At 45.9% G+C, this 23,370-nt stretch overlaps 1 protein-coding gene across 2 annotated transcripts in view; it reads right to left on the reverse strand.

The window, feature by feature from the left end:
- Positions 1–23,370, reverse strand: part of LOC147023469 (secretagogin-like) — a 68,673-nt gene that overhangs the window by 27,570 nt on the left and 17,733 nt on the right. Inside the window, exons 4-8 of one of the 2 annotated variants that reach the window (XM_085888888.1) lie at positions 20,059–20,148; positions 3,318–3,374; positions 1,061–1,138; positions 645–700; positions 166–211 (exon numbers count right to left, since the gene is read on the reverse strand). In XM_085888888.1, the coding sequence (XP_085745014.1) occupies positions 166–211; positions 645–700; positions 1,061–1,138; positions 3,318–3,374; positions 20,059–20,148 (327 nt within the window). The remainder of the gene's footprint in view (positions 1–165; positions 212–644; positions 701–1,060; positions 1,139–3,317; positions 3,375–20,058; positions 20,149–23,370) is intronic. The other variant, XM_085888889.1, reaches the window with a different exon arrangement.

Genomic DNA, 23,370 nt, shown 5'->3' on the forward strand with positions numbered 1-23,370 from the left:
AGTCACAATAACCTATTGTTCAAATCTTCGCTGGGTCAACATCCATAACTCCATCCTCAATACCTGCCATGCAGCTCCAGATAATATCATGCTCACAATTAATTGATCCCACTTTCTCCAAACATAAATTCATCATCGATAAGGTGCTCCGATATAATCCTGTACCTCAAGTCGAAACTGCAGCAGAAAATTCTCTTTCACATTCAAGATCCTGTGCAATAAAGGAATAACTTTAGAACTACGACAGCAACTGAGAATAAATCCAAGGCCAAACAGTAGAGCGACAAATCAAATTGAGTGTAAAGCAAAAGAAAGGTTCAAAGCACAAATTTGGACAATAAAGAAAAACGACCATTTGATACATTTGCATCATTGGTCGGCCAACTACATTTAAAATTCCCAACTCCAGGCCTTTGTAAGAGCGTTTGTGTCAACTCGCTTCCTGAACATCAAAGCAGCACTTACAATCAAATGGCTGTCTTTGAGGGAGCACAAGGCCCTGGCATAGCTGTCTCCCTGACAATATCCAGGAGCCTTTTCGGCCACAAACAGCATCAGCTTAAATTGTGTGTCTTAGCAGAAAGCAAGAAAGCAAATATAATGGGACAGCTGTGAATCCTTCGGTGCGGTTGCTCTCTTCTCACCGCGCCATGTCGTTCAGGTCAAGTCGCCCGTCGTCGTTCTTGTCAAAGAGCTGCATCTGAACGAGAGATTATCGCTCAGGGTCAGAGGTTAAAGGAAATCACCGGTCAAAAGGTCACTTGAGATTGTGCAACGAGTGAAGGGTTGGAGGATGTGCAGGTTGGACGGTGGTATTTTGGGGATATGTTCCAACAGGTATTGAATTGGCCTCGTTCACGGTCGGCTCAAGATGAAATATTCTTCCTATTGATACTGGCATCTTTCTCCATGTATTTCAATCTCCAAAAACAAAACTTCCCAGGGAGGAATTACAGGGTTTTAGTATTATTTCAGTTTTCTTGAAACCTGTTTTAATAATGCCGAATAATGGTAATCCTATTTGGGGAGGGGGATGCTTGGGGGGGGGCAATAGACATACCATAGTGCTGGTATACCCAGAGAGCTTGTCTTCAGCGACGACCTTTCCATGCTTCATGAGTAAGTCTCTTAGAAAGTCCTGAAAAGCAGGTACAACCACAGTCTTTTGATATGTATTGTTGCAGAATTGTCACATTTGAGGTATTGTTCTGTATTTAGAAGCAATGGAAAAAAACTGACCTCATTGTGTGAAGAAAATAAAAACAAGTTGGCAATGATATCTGATGCATTGCTTTTCTCTCATGCAAGAAACAAACTTCTCAACACAGCTCAACAGCAGGGGGGGGTGTCATGGACTCAAATAACATGTGTCTGTTGAAGACGTCTACACATTATGTTTGCATCATGGCAAAGTTTTCCAACCATCCCCCCAATCCCACCCCCACAATCCCCAATCGCTAGTTTGTCCCATACATTCTCCCCTCTTCCTCATCCCCTTTCCTTCCCATAGTCCCAACCTTTTTTCCCCTTTCTCCTCCACCCTCCTTTCCTTCCTTTTGTCAATTTATTATATCTGACAGGATGATGCAGAGGTATATCTAACATACATACCTTTGACCTGTCTGCTCTGGGTTCGATTCCGAAGCAGCCTCAAAACTGCTAGATTGGTGCTTCACGGACAGGACTATTTGGATCAATCAGTGTATCATTCCTCAGATGGATGTTAAGCTGGGTATCCTGTCTGCTCGCGTTAAATTGGTCGACATTCAAAAAAAATTGCAACGGTCGGTGTCGCCCGACGAAAAAGGAAGCGAGTTATCACCGGCACCCTGAAAATTTACAAATTCCTGCTCTAAACCTACAGGGGCACTGCATCAGCAACGCGGCAACACATGCTCCCATCAACGATGCAAACCAGCAGCAGCCGCAGGAATTCATCAATTAATGTTTTCTCAATATACCCCCCATTTTGCACAATAATATGAATGTGTATGTGTATGCCTATCTACCCCCAATATGGTTTTCGAGAAAATGTGTGCGCAGTTAGAGAGTTTATAGACTAGGAATAGGAAACGGTTATAATGGGTGGAAGGAATGAGAACAGATAATCTGAAGTGTTGAATAAATATATTTGGCCATACAATGACCATAACTTCCATACTTGACGGTTGACAAGAGTGGATTTCTTTTTTTGTTGTTTTCGATAAATCGAAGGCATTTTGCTTTTGGAATCACCTGTCCAGCTCATTCCTAATTGTTCGTCAAAAATATGATTTTATGTCGATTCCAGTGCTTTTCAGAAGAGCAATCAAAGTTCGGGGGGGAAGCAAAATGGTGGAGAAAGGGTAATATGTAATGACAGTTAGGGGACATTAAAACGTGTGGGCATGGGTAACACAAATGAATGAACACGAAGTTTGCAAGAACGAGTGAGAAGGGATTTGGAAGAAGAACAGATGGGGGTGAGATGGGGGTGAGATGGGGGTGAGATGGGGGTGAGATGGGGGGTGAGTTAGTGATAAGGAGACAAAAGAGTCCAAGTGTGGACAGAAGATGAAGACATGGAGGATAAGCTCTCCTCCGGTTTGTTCGTTGATGGTCGTTTTTGTCAGCAGATACGTCTTGCGAGCTATAATACGACAAAACTACTCCTTATTCTCTTGAACTCCATTGCTTTTCCTTTTCCACCTCCACTCTTTTGATTTTTATTTTTGAAAGGAACAAAGGAGCCGCAGGTATGGCCGCAGGCCTGGGTTTTTGAGGTTTAACCAGGAAAGGGGGACTGGAAGAACATCCTGCAGGAGATGAGGAGGAACTGCACATCCCCTAGAAGCTGGGGATGGTCGGAGGGTTGAGAGAGCAGAGGGAGCTTGACCGGAAGAGTGGAGGTGAAACGCAGAGGCCACCGACATGTTTTCAATGTGAGAGCGATATGCCTCATGTTTTGGCCTCATCGTGGGAGATACCATTAATGTTTTAAGTTTTTAGATTCCACGGAATTCAAGAGAGACAGATGTGATACTTGAATTATGGGCAAAGCACTTTTAGGCTGCGAGAAGTTTAGATATTTCAAGAAACACGATATGCAATATGTTCTCATTGTCAGTTCAGATTTGCTATTCATTGCAAGCAACGTGGCAGGTCACCATCATCTCATGTCATTCTACATATCGATGACGTGTCTCTGATGATTACTATACTCTCACTTACAATCAGGTGTCTGTTCATCTCATGTCCACACATATGCAAAGCCAAAAGTAAACAACTTCATATCACGTGTGCAATGGCCATATTTATAAAGAGGTCTTCACACTCACTTTCAGCTCCACTGATGATATGTAGCCACTGCTATCCTTGTCATACTTGTGCCAGATCTGAACAAAAAAAAAATATGTCTGCAGTCATTCGATGTCGATAATCTTCGGCGTCTGAAGCATATGATGTAATACAAGAAAGTTTTTGGGCAATTAATTACATTGGTACCAAAAAAAATGAGAACCCACATACTCTACGCCAAAAAAATCTCTCGGCATTCCAATTATAATGTTACTACTGTAAGTGACACAGGAGGTTTTAATGGAAACACTGTGAATGTTCACACGTACGGAGTGACCAATGTACAGGTAATTTCATTACTTTCACGACACACAGGATATGGATACCTGATGGTATTTGCTCCATTTCCGAGCGCGTCGGGTGAATTGAAAATTCTGTTCATCTCATGGTCACACATATCCAAAATTGAAAACCCGCAAAGATAAGTAATCATAGACCACATCACAACATTACGAGCCTGTTTCAACATCATCCTGCATCATCGAAAATGTACACAAAACAATGTCATGATTCCTTCACAGTAATCCCATATGGTCTCATGGTTAGGATTCCTGGTCTTCACCCAGGTGACTTTGTGTCCCGGTATGATAAGTTATTTTACGAGACTCGGTGGCTATGAATCTGGGAGGTCTCGGCTGTTCGAAACTGACTCCAGCTGATAAGTTATACCAAAGCCTTAAAAAATGGTACGTGCTGCTTCTTTGCTTGACGCTCAGCATTTAAAAAGGACAAAGCACAGAGACGCAACCATTGCGCAGACTTGATGGGCCTTGTGGCCACCTCATGCATTGAGGTTCCTTGTGAGGGAACTCGTATACATATATACTGTATCTTATGTGCCATACTCTCTGTTGTTAGGTGATGGTTCTGCCAAAGAAGTTTCTAGCACTGGGGTCATGCTGGGTGGTTTGTTATCCCTCTCCCAGTAGTAGTTAGGGCAGGGATTTAGAACTTAGCCATGGTGCATTGTCGATGGCTCGCCTACTCTTAGCGATGAACACCGTGGGATCTTTAACGTCCATCAACTAATGCCAACAGACGGGACACCCAGTTTGAAGTCCATCCAAGGAACCTGCCTGTGAAACATTGGGATGACAGTTTATAGCTGGGCTGAGATTCAGAATCCAGGTGAGACAGCTTAGAAACAAGTGCACGTACCTCCAGAATGTCGGCCATCCTGCCAACCTATATTTATACAAATATACTTCACTATAAACATGACTAAAGCATGAATCACATTTGCTCCACGGCTAGGATACGGCGGCTGTACCTCCCCCCCCCCCCCTGAATTGACAGAAACGTGCGGCGGCCGCAGAGTTTCTGAGGTGGCCTCAGGGTGGCCCTACGCCGTGTGGCTATCTTTTACAGGCCGTAGGGGTCTCCATGGAATTAAAGCGCGGAGTTATAACTTTTTTCATTTATAGGTTTGCCGTAGCAATTCGACAAGCCGTAGCCATGACGTAGATGTGTTCCATGTCGACCGTACGTAGGGCGTACGGTGGGCTTGCGTTATTCGTGCGGCTGCCGTCGGCTCTTATCAATGAAAAATGAATTTTTTTATCATGAATTTTATCATTTTATCAATGAATTCTTATCATGCGCAGGTAGCCGAGCCTCTGCTGTTGAGGAACAACCAGCGCCATCTGTATATAACCTGGTCCACAATCTACATGACAGATATGAGATATGATATACATGTGAAAAATAACTGGTATACAGTATATACCCACTCGTTACCGTCCGTCTGGCCGCACGTTCGCCTTAGGGCCCCCCTGCGGTCGCCTTGCGGGCACCTTGAGGCTACCTTGCGTTTGCCTTAAATTCTATGGCCGCCGCAGGGACGCCCTAAGGTCACCGTGCGACATCAAATCAAAGACCGTACGGCACCCTCACGTTTTCGGTCTCCACAATTTCTAAATACCCCGTGCGGCTACCCGAAAAATAAAAACATATGTGACTGCTACATTGTGTGACCGTGGAAATACTGCGGCCGCCCGATAATTGCTCGTGGCCATAGATTTTTTAGACCCTATGGCCGCCGAGCCAAATATGACTGAAGCATAAAGCTTGCTGGATAAACAGAAGCAAAGGCAGCCATCAGCACATGTGTCTTATCTAGTCATAAGAGTATTGTGGATATTTTGTTGCCAAACCAGTCGTACAGCTCTGACAAACATTTTTTTTTACAAGAGAGTGTGGGAGGGAGGAGTGGTCTCAGAAAATATATCAATGTTTCTCAGAAATTAGTTATCTACATGTTTGCAAACTTTTCAACATGTTGTCAACACTAACAAAGCACTGGCAGGATAGGCTGCCATAACGCCATCCATGGTGTACTTCAAGCTGGCTAAAATAATTTTTTTCAACAAGTACAGCGTGTTCCAAAAAGACCCGGACAACTTTGGTTGTTAATATATTTAGAACCACAAATGATACAACGATACCCTTTTTGGTTTATATGATACAGAAACTCAAAGTTTTGTGCACACCAACAACACACTTCAATGTGAGCTCTGTTTGTCGCGCAGAGGACATCAATGCGGTACAGGAGTTCTTGCCATGTTCAGCTCAGCATGTTTCCGTCGACCAGTGCACATGGAGCTGTGATCCAAGAACCAAGATCCTGCAGGTTTGCCACATTGGTACAGTAAACAACATCTTTGACAATCGCCCACAGAAAGAAAATCAAGGGGGGGTTATGTAAGGCGATCGCGGGGACCAGGCGGTTGGTCCGTATCAGCCAATCCAGCAACCTGGAAATTTTTCATTCAGGATGGCTTGAACGACTAAGGCCCAATGAGGGGGGAGCGCTGTTCTGTTGAAAAATGATATCGGGTTGCAGGTCTTCAATCTGTGGGAAAGTGAATCCTTTCAACATGTTCATGTAAATTGTTGAGGGCACTGTATCCTCCTCACAAAAAACGAATCCACCAAATAGTCAAGGAGGAGGCCACACCACCCATTGACCTTTGGACTATCGCGTATGTGCTCAATTACCACGTGGGGGTTTCTGACAGCCTCCAGTCTCCTCGAACCTCTTGTACCACTCTCTGATGCTCGTCCACAATGGCGGAATCCTTCCATACCTTGTACGGAAATTACGCTGAACTTGCGTGTCGGATCTCGTCTCGATGAACCGTTCGACGCAATGAACTTTCTTCTGTGGAGTCACGATTTGCTTATATATATTTTGGTGTACAATATCGAGGCTCGTATAAGAGCTGACACACAGAATGTATAACAAAAGGTGTGGGAGAGGGAAGCACAAAACAGTGGGGGACAGAGACATTAGGAGATTTGTGGAAGGAGAGGGATGGGGTAGGGAACATGGGGAATAGAAGATGGACATGACAGGGACTTTTCAGGAAGGAAAGCAGGGAATATGAAGGAGGTGGGTTTAGGGTCGAATAATGGGGGTAGAAAAGATCATGGTTTTGGATGGGGGAAGATAAGAGATCGTGGTGAAAAGCTATTTTGAAGACTGAGAGGGAAGAGTGGGATTGAAGAGAGTGTGGGAGTTTGTTCCAGAGGCAGGAGAGGAATGAAAGAGTGAAGGTGAGCAGTGATTCTTGGTTTTAGTAGTTTAGCCAGAAGGGGGTTGCTAGCAGACCTTGAGCGCCCTGTAGAAATATGGGGTGGGGGAGGGGGACAGATCACAGACATAGTTGGGGGGGGTGAGGCTGGAAAGGAGATGGTAGAAGACAGAAAGACCACCGACCTGCCTGTGGTGAGAGAAGGAGAGAGTGAGAGACCCAAAGACTCAGCCTCATCTTGGGAGATACCAATGATCCTAAATGCATTGGTTTCCACAGTGCAAAGCTGAGAAAGGTGAGAGGCAGGAGCACCAGCCCATAGGGGTGAACATACTCCATCAGACTGTGGACGAAAGCTTTGTTTGTGGTCAGGAGCTCAGGTGTGCCAAGGAAGGACTTTGCACGACGGAGGATGCCCAGTCGGCGACTGGCTTTGGAAGCCAGCTTGGAAATGTGAAATGAATTAAACACTTGCAGAAAATAATGAAAGGAGCTACAGATGAGAATAGCATGATATAATTATGAAAATGTGAATTTTCATGTGTTTTATCAATGATGGTGTTTTTCCTGATTGGTTAGCAATTGTTGGTGACGTTATGTTTTGCTGCTCGGTGATTTTACATTTTTGATGCTCATGAGTCAGAAATAATTGTTATTGTTGTTGTTATTATTCTGTCATAATGGTTTCGTAAAAATAGTTGGAGGAATGTAAAAGTAGTGAAACGTAAATTGGATTTACAGTCATAGTAATATGTATGTGAGATGCAGCGAGTACGTAATCGGCAAGCAGTGGGGTCATCAAATGAAATCCTTGTTTAAGGCACGCACAGAGAATGCTGTGCATTGTGACTGGGCCTATGATGGTGGCACAGCACTATCCAATTTGTCAAGGGTTGGCCAGCGGTTAAGTGTGGCCATGTGATTGGTTTTGAGGAGGTGAATGGCTGTGCTTGGTATGGAGGACATAAAAGTGCACGGGCAGAGCTTAAGCAGTCATCACCAGGGCTCACTATCACTTTACAATCCCATGCAGGCTGTCGCCCTCATTCTCCCTCGCTCTTGCAGTCTGTCTCTGGAGGTTTGAGCACATTCAGCCAGAGAGATCTCCTGGGAGTTCAGCATTGCTCCGCAGATGATGCAGCTGTGCCACTCACAGCACTTGAGAGCTGGCATTCTCAAGACGCCAATTTTAAGACCGGGTCTTTCCACCCTATGATGTAGCAGGACCAACGTGACATGCATCTTTTGTTCAAGCTTTTTGCCTTTCTGGTGATGGCGCTCCATGGCGTTAATCATTCTGGCAATTCCCTGCAGACGTGGGATGGCTCTTTTGTGACAATTCCAATGCCCAGTTACTTCCAAAAAAATGGAAGCCATTGTGGCCTGTTACCCCATAATATGTCTTTCATCCTTTTTGAAAATAAGAGTGCCTCCTAAGCCTTATTTCTCTACGGTACCATGCCAGTTCTATCATACAAAGTGAGAATCGATGTGTCTGGTTCTGTCGTGCATTGCACCGTCAACAATTTGATTTCTTTGCGGCCACGAATGAAACGCTTGATTTCTGAGATCGTCATTAAACTTGCATCACCTCCTAAATGATGTTTTGAAAATCTCGACCAAAAGTCCATCTTTTTACAGTTGCATTTTCCTTACCGCTTCCTTCTTTGTGAAGTGCTTTGAGATTTTGCTTCTAAATAACAAGCACGATATACAAGAAATTTTATTGATTCATTTCAACACTCCCTGCATTAAATTGAAATACCTAAGACGTGGGATGTCTTAGGTTCTTCCCTTAGGGAAGATTCTTTCTTCCCTTCTTCTTTGGGAAGTTCTTCCTTTTGCAATATTCTTCCCTTTTTGGGCCGGCAATCCTGCCTCATAACTTGCACACCTTGATGCCTTGGGGAACAAGGCTACAAAATCATTAGAATCCCCGACTATTAAGTTTAATCTCTGTTCATGTTACTCCCAGTTGGTGGCCTACCTCTTCTACATTCTCCCCTTCACCCTCTGGCCTTTCGTGCTGCCTCCACCACACCACCCCCCTCCAAATCTAATTTCAATCAGGGCGTACAGCCGTACATGTTCAGCCACTTCTGATGAAAACCCAAAATTATCTTTCTCCTCTTACTTATGAAACTCCTCTTTATTCTCAATGGTGGAACCATCCTTTTCAGTATGTTTAATCTTATTCTTCCTTACAGGGCTTCAAGATGCCTGTACGCCTCTTCCTTCCCAGGTCATCCCCTATGCATACTCATGATCGTTTATACCCCCATTGACCCTCCATAAGCAGCCCCCTTAATTTCCAGGTCATTTTGTTCTATCCCAGGCCTCACCCTCCACCACTTTCCTTTTTTCATACATTACTGTTTCATCCCCAGTTTTCTCTTCCTGTTCATTGACTGTCCTGCTCACTGTCTGAGCTTACTTCCAGCTCGTTCACTGTCTGTGCCATTCTCCCTTCCCCATTCCTTCTCATCCTTCCCCTCACCCATTCTTCCTCCAAGTGTCCCTCTATTGTGTCCCTCGACTCTGCTATTCATGTGGTTGCCTGCATTCCACTGTGTTCTGTTCTGTTCTGTTCTGTAGCTCTTTGATTCTCCTCGATTTTGTACACACAAAAAATTGCCTTTGATCACAATGACCTCAAAAGTAATATCAAGTGTATCTTGTTAATAGCCTTCTTACAAGTCAATCATTACACCTTTGCCATCATGACAAATTAGTTTGCCAATGCATATGTGAACAAGGAGAAAAACATCTAAAATATCATAGTCTCTGTGGTTTCAGTAAATTTGCAGGATGGAGTTAAAAGGCTAGCGCATATTTATTTACAGCTAAAATGGCCACCAGTCTACCAGTGGGCTATCTTTGAGCAGATTGCAAAATAAAGTGAGGTGCATGTGTGTGCCATCATGTACTGTGCTTGTGCCAAGTTTGAACAAAATCGGACCATGCATGTCCAATAAATGGATGGGGACAAGTTTAAGTAACAAAATGGCCAGTTGGCCATCTTGGATCTGATCTCGAAAACTAATGACGTGTATATGTAAGCCAACATTCATTAACTGTGTGTTAAGTTTGAACAAGATCGGTAAATGCATGTCCGAGAAATGGTTGAGGGTTTTTTTTTTACAACTAAAATGACCACCAGTCGGTCATCTTTGATCGAATCGTGAAAACAAAATGATGTGTATATATGTATACCATCATGTATTGTCTTTGTGCCAAGTTTGAAGAAAATTGTTCCGTACATGTCCGAGATATGACTGCGGACGGACGAGACCCAATCCATAAGCCCCCTGAGACCCAATCTGGGCTAAATCCAACTGGAGCTAACAAAAAAACCCAGAAGGGTGCTCGGTAGAGTGTATACCTCCACCATGAAATGCCTGATCCACGAGAACATATTGGCCCAATACATTTATGAAATATCATGCTATATATCATTTTGGCCCAATCTCTCAATGGTGAAGAATCAGTTAAAAAATTATCAGATCTGGATCCAGATTTGGATCTTCACCAAAATCGAATCAATTCATCCTTGCAACACACCCAATGTGTCCACCAAGTTTTGTACGAAACCGTTAACAACTTTTGGAGATATCATGATATATATTGTTCTTTATATCGGTTTACCCTTATCTCTCAATGGTGAAGAATCAGTTAAAAAATTATCAGATCTGGATCCGGATCCAGACCTTCACCAAAATCTAATCAGTTCGTCCTTATCACACACCCAACCTGCCCACAAAGTTTCATCTGGATCCATCCACAACTTTTTGAGATATCCTGCACACAAACAAACACACAGACAAACAAGAAAAAGTCGGTATGCAGAGCACGATACTTGCAAAATCCACCCTCCTCTCCAAAGGTTGCCATGGACACATCAAATTGTCCATTTTTTTTAAGATTAAAATTGACTATCTTGATCAAAGCTCATATCAGGTCAATCGGATGAAAATTGATTATTTTTCGGATTGAAATTGATGATTTTAGAAGTTTGACCTTGAGTTGACCTTTGACCTTTTGATCTTCTAAAATAGTTGGTTTCCCAATTCAGTGATAGATGATGCAAATCCTGTTCATCATTCAAGTTAATGGGATGTAAATTGATGATTTTGCAGTTGAAAATTGATGATTTTAGAAGTTTAACCTTGAGTTAACCTTTCACCTTTTGATCCCAAAAATAGGTGGTTTCCCAATTCAGTGATGTACTATGAAATTGCTGTTTAATCATCAAGTCAATCAGATGAAAAATGACGATTTTTCAGATAAAAATGGATGATTTTAGAAGTTTGACATTGAGTTGACCTCTGACCTTTTGACCTCAAAAATAGTTGATTTACAAATTCAGTGATGCACTCTGCAATTGCTGCATAATTTTCAGGTTAACCAGATGAAAATTGATGATTTTTCAGATGAAATTTGATTTTAGATTATTGACCTTGAGTTGACCTTTGACCTTTTTACCTCAAAAATAGTTTGTTTCCCAATTCAGTGATGCACTATGAAATTGTTGTTTAATTTTCAAGTCAATCGGATGAAAACTGACGATCTTTCAGATAAAAATGGATGATTCTAGAAGTTTGACCTTTGACCTTTTGAGCACAAAAACAGTTGGTTTCCCAATTCAGTGACGCAATATGCAAATCTTGTTCTAATTTCAAGTCAATCGGATGAAAAAATGATGATTTTAGAAATTATACCTCAAGATGACCTTTGACCTTTGACCTCAAAATCAACAGGCTTCTCAGCTGAGACTACCTCGACAACTTAGTAAAGTTCGTGAAGATTGGTTTTAAATTGTGACCTTTAGGCGATTGACAGACAAACAGACAAACAGACAGAATAACAAAATCGACTGACCAATAAACTTGAAAAATCTTCAATTTTGCAAGTAATAAATAGACAGAAAAGAGTGGAAATTAATATAACCCCCGTCACCTTCGGTGGCGGAGCTGAAAAGCTAACTCCAGTGGATGAGAAAGTTTCCTTTACCATCGCTAATGCACAAAGTATTATTGACAGCCACACATACCGACATTTGTTTTGTGAAGCCAACTTATCTTACAATGACCATCAGATTGGATAAATGTCGAAATTTTGATTCTAAACATCAAATATACTAGCCTGTCCACAACATCTCACCAAATCATCGTTCACGACCCTGCATGCATTATTATGCAAATGATGCAAATCAATAAGTTGTATTGCTGACTGCTGATATGTTCTTTAGGTAATTAATTTATCATAAATTACTGAAATGGCCTTTATTATGAGTATTGATCTGTTATGAGGAAGTTCACCAAGGCTAATCAAATTAGAATCGACGGGCTGGTAATTCTAGGTAGCATTGCCATGGTGATGGAAGGAAAGATGGGTTTATTATTCAGTAGACTCACATTTCAACTCCCTTGCATTCCTCTATGTGTTTTTCTTTGATTCCTGATCTGCAGTTCTTTTATGAGTCAAGTGGGATTCAAGATGTTCGAGGAATGAGGTACTTACAAGAGTCTAAGAAATGGCAGTTTATATTTGTCACTCTTTTAGTACTGTATCCATAATTCGAAAGGAAATATTTTTTCTTCATATTGTTACGGATTCTCGTCCGTCGGCGTGCGAACCACCGCGTTTAACTAATAGCGGCCGCTTCACCCACCGAACGGACAATCCAGTCGCGGCTTTCCGGATCAACGCCGGAAACCAGCCACGGGTGTGTTTTTAACCACACCACAGCCTCGTCAATATTCTACCCACGCGCGACAGGGTCAATCGCCAAATTGTCGATATACCTAATTATTCGCGCGGGCAGACTACCGAGAGACTGTACCTCAACGGTGCCGCTGGGACATGAGCCGCTTAATGCAGCTCGCTCCGTTTTGGGATAACCGAGCGGGGTATTATCGTAAGCCCCGTCGGACCCCATCACTTTACCGGCTATTTAAAAACCAACTATATTCCGAGTGCAATATGGCAGTTCAATTGGGGAAAGAGGACACAACGAACGGGGTACATTTAAACAAGCACATTTATTCCACACACAATATCAATGCAGTCATGTATCAATCAATGCAAAACACGCATGCAGTTATGCGGTTATTTAAAGCAAACGTGGGTAAGGGACAAAACATGAGCAAGACAAAGAGCTACGACCGTCTATTATGTACACACTTAACAGTTCTACTTACGGACATGGCGCCACAACGTTCATTCAAAAGCAAAGAAAAACCCCAGGACAGACGAGGGGCAGACTGAACCCCTTGGGGTCTTTATTGACACTGAGCCATGTAGACTGCAGAGACTCCGCGAGACCGGGTTGGCTACCTTCACCTCGCTGGGGCGACCCGCGACGTCCCGTCTCCACGACCCACGGTAAGGCAGGCTCAGCAGGCCACGCGCCTTGGTTCCGCTGCGCTCTGCTCTCCCATATTTTCCACACGCCTCCACAACCTCCCGCAGCCGACGACTCAGAGAGCGACCGCGAGTGAGAGAGAGACCCAGGTGGAGAGAGCGCGACCCACACCAAGCGAGAGACACAACCGAGAGAGCGACCTTTCGTTCCGCGTGCCCTTTTATATCCATCACGCCTCGCCCCCCCCCTTAACCCCCCTCCCTTCCAGTACGCGCGCGAAGCTTCCAGAAACAGGGCGTTTCCCTCGCCGAATCGGGGCCTTTCCTAGTCTTTTTCTTTCTCCCCGTGTCCCTTCCGCACGTGCTTTTTGTTGGGGGGGGGGGAGGGGTGAGGCCATCGTCCGTTCTCTCCCGACGAATTCCAGGCCTCTCGCAACCGTGCTGAGGTGGCAACGTGGTGGTGGTTACGGTGGTCGTTGTAATGGTCGTGTGGCTGGCGTTTTGTGCTGGCCGTGAGGGTGGTGTGGTTAAGGTGGTTGTGTGAAGGCGATGGTGGAGAAGGTGTTGGTGGCGGTGGTTGGTGGTGCTTTGCGGTGGTAGTAATGGCGGTTGGTCCAAAATAACAATAGTAAAAGAAAAACACGATCTCAAAGATCACAGCCCTGATCACACGAATAATTTCCTTAGACATCGGTGGGGAAATCTATCTGAACACAGACTTATTAACATAACTGATCGAAGGACCTATATGGTGCTCTGCGAATTTCCACAGCCGTAACAATATATATATATATATATATATATATATATATATATATATATATATATATATATATATATATATATATATATATATATATATATATATATACCAAGATTCAGGAAGTTTCGATGAAAACAGTAGGCTGAGAAACAAAAAAGTCCACAAGAAGAAGATGAAGAACAACAACGTGAGTTAGACTTAGAAATCCTCCACGAGGATCAAAAAAGGGCTCCATTAGTTTTTGAGCATTGACGTCATGAATCATCATGCCAAGTTTTAAAACAATCCGTTGAGCTGCTTTGGAGGAGAAGGGAAAAAACGAAAAATTGTTAATGGCTCACTGACTACCTGACCACCTGACTGACTGAAGGAAGGAAGGACATCGTCGTGGCTCCAACAGCTCTTCTCGACTCCATCTTAGATGAGCTAAAAAACTGAGATGGACCTGGGCTGTGGACAACCATACAACAACAATGGACAACCGAGCGACAACAGGAATTACAAACTTGCAACCTCCGGAAGGAGCTGGAAGAACCAGAGACAGACTGAAGATAAGATGTACAGGATAAATTGAAAGGTTCACTGGAGTACAACGGCACCAAATCACAGAGAATAGAAAAGAATGGACCAAGTTGAGCGAGGCTTTAGTCCTGCAGTGGACTGAAATAGGCCAGTCGAGTCAATCAATGGAAAACTCGTTTTTATAGGGACTGGAGTTGGTGTGTCACAGTGTAAAAATGTGGATAACGAATTCTCTCAACCGAATATTGAGAGGTAATCAAATTTCTGTGGGAAAGAAGGTGAAGGTGATGTGTCTGGCCAGAACCCGATTTTATTTGTTTTTTAAGAGGGAGAGCCAATAATCCTATTGCTTGGGAGAATGGCTCAAGCTTCAAGAGCATTGCTTGATCTCATACGATTTATGAAACTGATCATTTTACACCCATATTCAAGCAAAATACACCATTTGACAAAGTTTTTGGTTAAAGTTTTTTCAGGAATAGGCCGGCCAGACCCGATGTTAAGGCCCTGTCACACCTTGACGATTTAGCCAGCGTATGCCGACGTATGAAAAATTTGTCTAAAACGTTGGCACACGTCGAATACGTTATGGGTAAATTTTGTATACGTTAAGAGTACGCTGGCATACGTCGTAGTACGCCGAGCTGTTAGACAAATTTTCCATGCTTGAAATTTTTCGACGTATGCCAGCGTATGACTCGCACGTTCCGCATAACGCTGGCCATAAGTTGTAGGCACGCTACGCGATCGTTGACACACGTCGACACATGTTACTTGTACGTTACTCATAAGTCGAAACACGTCGAGGTAATGTTTAGTGTACCCGAAACTTATTTCTAACCTATGAGTAACGTGTTGTAGGCACGTTACGCGATCGTTGACACACGTCCACACACGTTACTTGTAAGTTACTCATAAGTCGAAACACGTCGAGATAATGGTTAGCGTCAGTGTTCCAGACTCCCTGTTTTTGTTTTTTCTTTTTTTCTTCGGTATGACGGTGATGATGACACTTCAATTTCTAGTGCGGTTATAATATAATATAATTAATAGGCTGCCGCTCAACGATTTGAATCATAACCGCACTAGAAATCGAAGTGTCAACATCACCGTCATACCGAAAAAACACAAAAAAAACAGGGAGTCTGGAACACTGACACTAACCATTACCTCGACGCGTTTCGACTTATGAGTAACTTACAATAACGTGTGTCGACGTGTGCCAACGATTGCGTAACGTGCCAACAACTTATGGCCAGCGTATGCGGAGCGTGTGTCATACGCTGGCATACATCGAAAAATTTTCAACATGCTGAAAATTTGTCGACGTACTCGGCGTACTACGACGTATGCTAGCGTGCTTCAGCGTGCTATTAATGTATACAAAACTTAACCATAACGTATTCGACGTGTGCCAGCGTATTCGGCAAATTTTTCATACGTCGGCATACGCTGGCTAAAACGTCAAGGTGTGACAGCAGCTTGACACTTCGATGTCTAGTGCGGTTATGATTTGAATCGTCCAGCCGCAGCCTATTAATAGCCTACGCCACGTGATCGTCGGCAATACGCTGCCGTGCACTATGCATAAGTTAGACTATCGTTGGGCATAGGTTGTGAACGCCGACAACACACTCAGCATTCGTTGGTATAAGTTATCTATATGTTATCGAAACGTTCTGTGTACGTTACTAATACGTTATGCATACATCCAACTCGTTATGAATACGTCCAAAACTGGAAAAAAACATCACTAGTTCAGCGTACGCCAGCGTTTTACATACATTTTGATACGTTGCCATACGCTGGCTAAAACGTCAAGGTGTGACAGGGCCCTTAGATTGAGGGTGCCAGGAATTTGTAATTTGGCAAGGATGGTGGCGACAACTCACCTACTCGTCACAAAAAACACCATGGGATTTTTAATGTCCACCAACTGATGCTCACGGACGGGACATCCGGCTTTACATCCATCCTAGGGATGGCACACTTTGTGGTACAAAACAATGCTACAACGACAATTTATAGTCCATTCGGGAATCAAACTCGGCCTCAGTGTTGTCAGATTGGGATGGCCAATAAAAGGACATCCATGAGAGGTCAAATCACCTTAACTGAATAAGATTTTAAAAAACAAAAATAATTAGAGTTCATAGAACACCTTACCCCGCACTGTCTTGAGAAACAAGGACGTGGGCAGGGTCTATGAGCGGCAATTTGATTGGCCGTGATGATGTAAAAGTATTTTGCCCAAGTACTGCTAAAAGTAAGGGTTTTGAAAGTGTCAAAAACGATTTGTGGAAGACAGTATTTAAGTAAATAATTAAATTGAAGTAAAATAAAGATTTTAAAGATTGTTGCAACCAAAATTTGGAAGTTTAGCAACGTTGATGCAGCATTTTTTTACACCACCTTATTTAACATATTGTTGTGGTTGACCAAATTCGCAAACCACCATTCAGGTCCCTTAGGTGAGGTATCTCGGTAAGTATATGTGTAGTTAGGCCCAAACCCGTTGTCTAGAGGGAATAAATGTCATTCATGCGTGCTGCTACTCTTCAGGATACCGTTTTTCTTTTACTATCTTTATTTTGGACCAACCGCCATGATTACCACCACCAACCACGTCTCAACAGTCATCACTGTGGTGAATTAACGTGAATTGAGGGACATGACGCGGGATCACATGTTGTGCGTCTCGCGTATAAGGGGATGTCTCTGCGGCACGAGTGATTGTCCCCGGGGCATTGCTATTGACATCGGCTGTCCACTTGATGCTCGTTAACTGAAGGTGCTCATTGACTGGTGAGAATGGAGATTATATCGAACTCCGTGCTTACGCGGATTGTCTGCAATGGTTAACTGCACATGTATACGTTACTGCTTATGTACTCCTAGCTGAACCTGTATTTCCTGGTGTGCCCACAGAAGCGGCTCCAATCAAATGGAATAAAGCCTAAACTCTGAAGGTTCATCTCTCGCTCTCATTTCAATCACAACATCAACCACCCACCACAGCGCCGCTTCACCACAACAACCACGACCTCTACCGTCACACCTCGCAACCGTCGCATCGCCACCGTTCTTGCGCCGCTTGTGGGTACCGGTATTGGACTCGTGCAGGGCGCGCGCCGAACAGCGTGTACAAAACCACGGACTTTCCGCAGAAAAACGGATCAAAAACGACTCACGCCCACTTTTGTTCCGTCCAATCGGTGAGCGAGGGGCGATTTGGCCCCGCCTCCAGGGCGTTGGAGGGCGGTCGCTATATGCAAATTCATGGATCAAAAACGATTCACGCCCACTTTTTCTCGGGCCAATGGGGAGCGAGGTGAAAGGTCGAAGGCAGGGGGTCAAAGGCGAAGCCACGGGGCTTATATAAGCGACCGCGTTCGTCAGTAGAGAGGAGTTCGCAGGGGGAGTTGGCAGGAGGAAGAGTTGAGAGTTCGCAGGGGGAGTTGGCAGGAGGAAGAGTTGGGAGTTCGCTGGAGGAAGAGTTCGCAGGAGGAAGAGTTCGGAGTTGGAGTCGGAGCGAAGAGGACGGAGCTGTGGAGAGGCGGCGGCGGCGAAGGCAGACGAGGGGGTGCTCGCGTCGGTGCCGGGAGCTGCACACCAGGGAGGCCGACGGCGCGACCTGGTCGAGGTGGAGACGCTCGTCGCGGGACCCGAGACAGAGTAAAAATCCTCCTTTCCCCGAGCATCAGCAACCCCCTCCTGTTTCCCCCCGCGCTGAGATAGTGCGACCAAGGGGCCCCCTTCCCACCCCCTACCAGACACTGTCCGCGAGGCCCGCGGAGTTGAGGCACCACCGCCGCTCCGCGTCTCATCACCAGACGGGTAGGCCCGACACGGTCTCGGCCCCAGGCCCGCCTACCCCCTCATCCTGGAGGGTGGTTCTCTTTTCTTTTGCTTTGGGAATGTGTGTTGTCGGCGCCGTCTGTGAAGTAAAATTGTATAAGTGTTGCCGTGTGCTCGCATAGTCGGTATTAGATCTGCATTGTCGCATTTGCTTTTTGTCTTCTTCTTTTCTATGTGCTTTTGGTGGAATTGTATATGTGTGCTTTCCGTTCATCGCGAATAAATGTGCTTTATGTTGAACTGTTTCCCGCTTCGCTTCGTCATTTCTCTCATTGAATCCTCATCTTGCTTCACGTAAAGGGTTGGTAGTGGGCTGAATACGCCCGATAATTAATCGAACCGTCGAGGCCGACGATAACACCGCTCGGTTATCCCGATAGTACGGAACGGGTCGCTTAAGTGGCCCATGTCCGAAGTCGACCTGCGGCGAGGTGCGATCGCCCGGTCTACCCTCCGTGTGGGTACTTAGGTAGGTCGAATTTGGCGAGCAACCCTATCCCACGCGGGGGCCGATTGGCTCGATCGCGGTGAGACCCAAAGGTCCACCCGTGACTGGTTCCCGGGGTTAGTCCGAGAGGGTCACGACTGGATTGTCCGTCCGGTGGGCGACGTGCCGCGATTCGAGTTACGTGGCCGTTCGCACGCCGGCGGGCGCGAATCCGTAACAATATTATATTAGTTATTTGTGCCTGTTGCTTGTCTTTTATGACATCCTAATAAGCAGTAAATTTCTTGTTTGGAATGATTTTCAATTTTGTTTGATTGCCGGACAGGCAGACAGAGTAAAATAATTATCTCACTCCTCTCTGCGCATGCGCACTCGGGACAAATTCAGAGCCAAAGTCCAGATAAACTGGACATTCGTTTTCCGATTCCTGGTGAAAATACAACATCCAGTTAAAATTAAACTGTTCCTCGATCATAAACTGACGTTTGTAGACAGGACACACAGACAGACAGAAATGAACCATTTCTGCTTAACCCTGATTTTCATTTCGCATGTGCTGGGTAACTACCAATGCATTTATAGGACAATCTCCACTCTTCTCAAACTGGATTATCTTTAGTTCAAAATCCACATACAGTATTATATAATCCATATTTACTATCTGGATCATGTTTTGCTATCATGCTCTTTTTTTTTTTAAACAAATTGTGAACTCTTCCTGTTAATATGTCTCTTTTGTCATGCAATAGCCACATACTTATTCCAAGTAAAGAAAAACCCTTCATGCTCTAAAACCACACTGTGCAGCACAGGCAAGCAAATGCCCAGAAAAAAAGATATCATCCTGCTCATTGAAATGAGCTCAAATGATCATAAACTGCAAAGTGAATTGCACGAGCTCGTAACGCATCACAACGCGTAATGCGTTTGGACTCGTTTAATCTCAAATTGTATGAACACAACGTTTTATAAGCACTTCTGTTTTGATTTAAGTTCCTTCAACTATTCTGTGGAATCTCGATACAACTGACCAGGTGTAACCTTTGAACTCCACTTGAAGGAAATCATAGGTATCACGGCGCAATGATTTTTATTCATGAATGTATTTCTTGAATGGTTTTTGCTTGCAATGCCACCACCAATTCACTACCTATCAAAGAACTTTGTTTGTACGGTACAACCACAACTTAAAACATAATAGCAACAGGTGTGTGTACTGCGATGGGTTAGTCAACCTGAATGAAACCAACAGTGTTGTCGAGTGTTGCATCACGCTTAAACAGCAACAGAAAAGTCTCATCTTCAGGAAGGAGCAAGGCTGCCATCTAGAAATAGGGACAAATACAGTTCAAGTGTTATAATCATGTAGATTGCTGATCTTCAACATGCATTATGGATACTGCACCAAATGCATGGAATAATTGCCTCACTGTATTCGGAAAACAGCCAGACATCTTGATTTTAGCCGACTTGCAAAGACAAAGGGTAGAAGCAAATGTTTGTCCTTTTTAGGTCATCTCTTCGAGCATGACCTAATAATATTGGTGTTGAGAGGAGAGGTGTCGATCCGTCCATCCGTCCGTTCACAATGAAGTTGAAGCGGGAGATCTGGTCATTAGTGATCCTGATAGAGGTCGATGAGACGTACACGACGGTATGACTTTCAAGGTCACCGAAGGTCAAGGACAAGGTCACGAGGCCTTTGAATTTGCGAAAATGACGATTTTCAAATTCTATCTCCTCCTACATTTCTCAAGCGATCTTGAATTTGATTGTGGCATATAAATCTATGGGACAATATCTAAATTTTGGCAGGCCGGATTTTCGATATTCGCTTTCATTTTTGCGTCACGTGACTTCAAAGTTTGCAAAAACTGCCCTACCTTCAGGAGGCGTCACTCCCGCACGTGTGGTGTAGCCTGCGGGCATGCAGGGCGGGGCATGATGATGGGAGGAGGGGTCGTCGTGGTCATCGGGTCTGCAAGGGATATAAGGTGTGTGCGCCGCCTGAGGCGTTGTAGTGATGCTGTAGTCGCCCGGCTTGTGCGTGTGCTGAATACGTAATAAAGGGGAACCGCGGGCAAAGTACGCCCGCGCTCGCGCTTGTGCAACACAGCCCGGCTCGACTGTTCCCCCGCTCGTGTCTGCCTGCTAAGCATCTTCTATCCAGTACACCACAGTTGGCTGACGAGGATCTTCGGATCGGCATGTACAGGGCGGCAAATAACCCGTTCGGTTCCAGGCTACGGAGCCAAGGGTCTCGCCAGCACGAGCATGGCAGAAGGTCGGGGCACGGCGCACGGGCGCATACCCGTTTTCGGGGGAGATGAATTCGAGTTGTTTTCTGAACAGTTGGGTTGCTACTTCCGCGCGAATGATGTAGATGATGAAGAGAAACGCAAGGCGATCTTGCTCGCCTCGCTATCAACGGAGCACTACCGGCTGCTGAGTGATTTGGTGGCTCCAAATAAGCCCAGTGATGACGGGCTATCGTTTCAGGACATCGTGGCGAAAATGAAGACCCACTTGGCGCCAGAGAAGTCGTTGCATCTCGCGTGGTTCCAGTTCGATCACCTCGCTAAGGGTGGCGAGGAGCGCGTTGCAGACTTCGTAGCACGGGTGAAGCATTCGGCTGTGCCTTGCAAGTTCACGACAGAGGAGTGTCCGGCACGGCTCAGAGATCGTTTTATTTCTGGTCTGCGAGACGCAAAGATGGTAGCAGCCATCCTGCGGTTGACCGACATCACATTCGACTCGGCGGTCGGGACTGCTTCGTCTGTCGAGCAGACACTCACGGATGTCCGCACCATCGCTGGCCAGGACGTAATGAGTAGCTCCAGCTGGGGCATGTCGGCTGATCCCGAGGTCCACGCGGTGACCGCGCAGGTGCCGCAGGTCGCGCAGCCCGGAGTCCGCGCGATGACTCAAGTGCCGCAGGTCGCACGCGCGTCTGGCGGTGCGGGACGAGGGCGCCCACCGCAGCACGGTCGCACCGGGAGCGAAGTGGATTTCCAGGGGTGCTGGGGGTGTGGGGGTCCGCACCTGCGACGAATGTGCCCGTATAAGAACACCGTGTGTTTGCATTGTCACAAGGTGGGACATTTGAAGCGTGTGTGTCGGATGGCGGGGGCCTCCGTTGGGGTCTTGGATGACGAGGTGCGGGAGGACCCCAGTGACCTGGAGATCGGCCTGCAGCCGGGGCATGGCGATGCCGGCGGGCCGGAGCAGGAGATGCAACCACGGTTGAGTCTGTTTACCGTTGGTTCGGAGATGACGACGCCGTTCACGGTGGAGGTCGAAGTGAATGGCGAGCCGACCGTATTTTGCGTGGACATAGGGGCTGCGGTGTCGGTCATGGGTGAGCAGGCGGCTCGTGGTCTTCGCGGTGTTCGCCTGGTCAAGACGGCCTTGTCGCTGTACACGTACACCGGTGAAGCGATTGCACCGCTTGCGAGGGCCGACGTCTCAGTGCGCTACTGAGGTCGACGCGCCCGGCTCTCGGTGTTCGTGGTGCGAGGGGAGGGGCCCGCCCTTTTGGGTCGGGACTAGCTGGCGCACCTCGGGCTGGATCTCCGGTTCGTACCTCCAGGTGTGCCGGTGCTCTCTTCGATGCCTTCGTCGAGTACCGAGGGCGAGGTTCTGGCGGCGGGAGCCGCGTCGATGCAACGGGAGCGGCCGTTCGTTGCTGCCTGCGGCGGTGATGTATGGTTCGGGAGCGGCGAGAGCCGTATCAGCTCTCACGATGAGTTCCCGCGCTTCGGCAGCGTTCGTGAGGCAATGCGCGCCGGTGTTGTTCGGGCAGCTTCAACAGGTTGCGGTGAGCCCGTGGTGTTAAAGGAAGTCGCGAGTCACAACATCGAGTCGACAACCAAGAGACGGACTCGTGATGTGGGTTGTGGGTTGCTGTTCATTGCATGTTTGTTTTTCCTTGCTCTAGTGATGCAGTTTAACGTTGTTGAAATAAATGCCAGCAGTTCCCGTGTGAGAGTGGGTTTGGTGGAGATCAATCGATGGGATTTGTATTATGATCAATGTGATGTGGTGGCGAATAAAAAGGTTGGGTTGGCCTTCCATTGCCCCGGGCTGCGGGTAGTTGCTTTGTCATGTGCGGGGATTCGGTTGAAAGAACGCGCTGTACGGAAAAATGAGTTTGCAATGGTTCAAATGATGTTCGTAGTGATTTATAACGAGCCTATGGTTGAAGTGTGGTTTAAATGGAATTGCTACCGTCTAACTGCCGTGTGGGTCTCGGAGATCGACTCGGAGCCAGGACTGGTGCGCTGGTCGGCGTTACCCCCACCTCTGGTTGCGGGCGCAGCTCTCTGTGTTCGCTCAAGGCCGTTTAGACGGGCGTTGGCATCTCAACTGATTGTGGTGCGTGGGTTGTTATGGAGCATTGGGTGCGTCCAGCCAGCGGCGCTGTTCAGCGCCCCCATCCAAGGTCAATCGAGTCTGGCGCTGGCGCCACGGCTTCCAGACAGCGGGCTTCCGGCCTCGGAATGTTTATCTGCGTCGGGTCTGCCTGGGGGAAGTGGGCCGGAGGCGTT

This window comes from Eptatretus burgeri, chromosome 7, assembly GCF_056783735.1.
Source record: "Eptatretus burgeri isolate ZD-2024b chromosome 7, Ebu_testis_v1, whole genome shotgun sequence".
Lineage (NCBI taxonomy): Eukaryota > Metazoa > Chordata > Myxini > Myxiniformes > Myxinidae > Eptatretus > Eptatretus burgeri.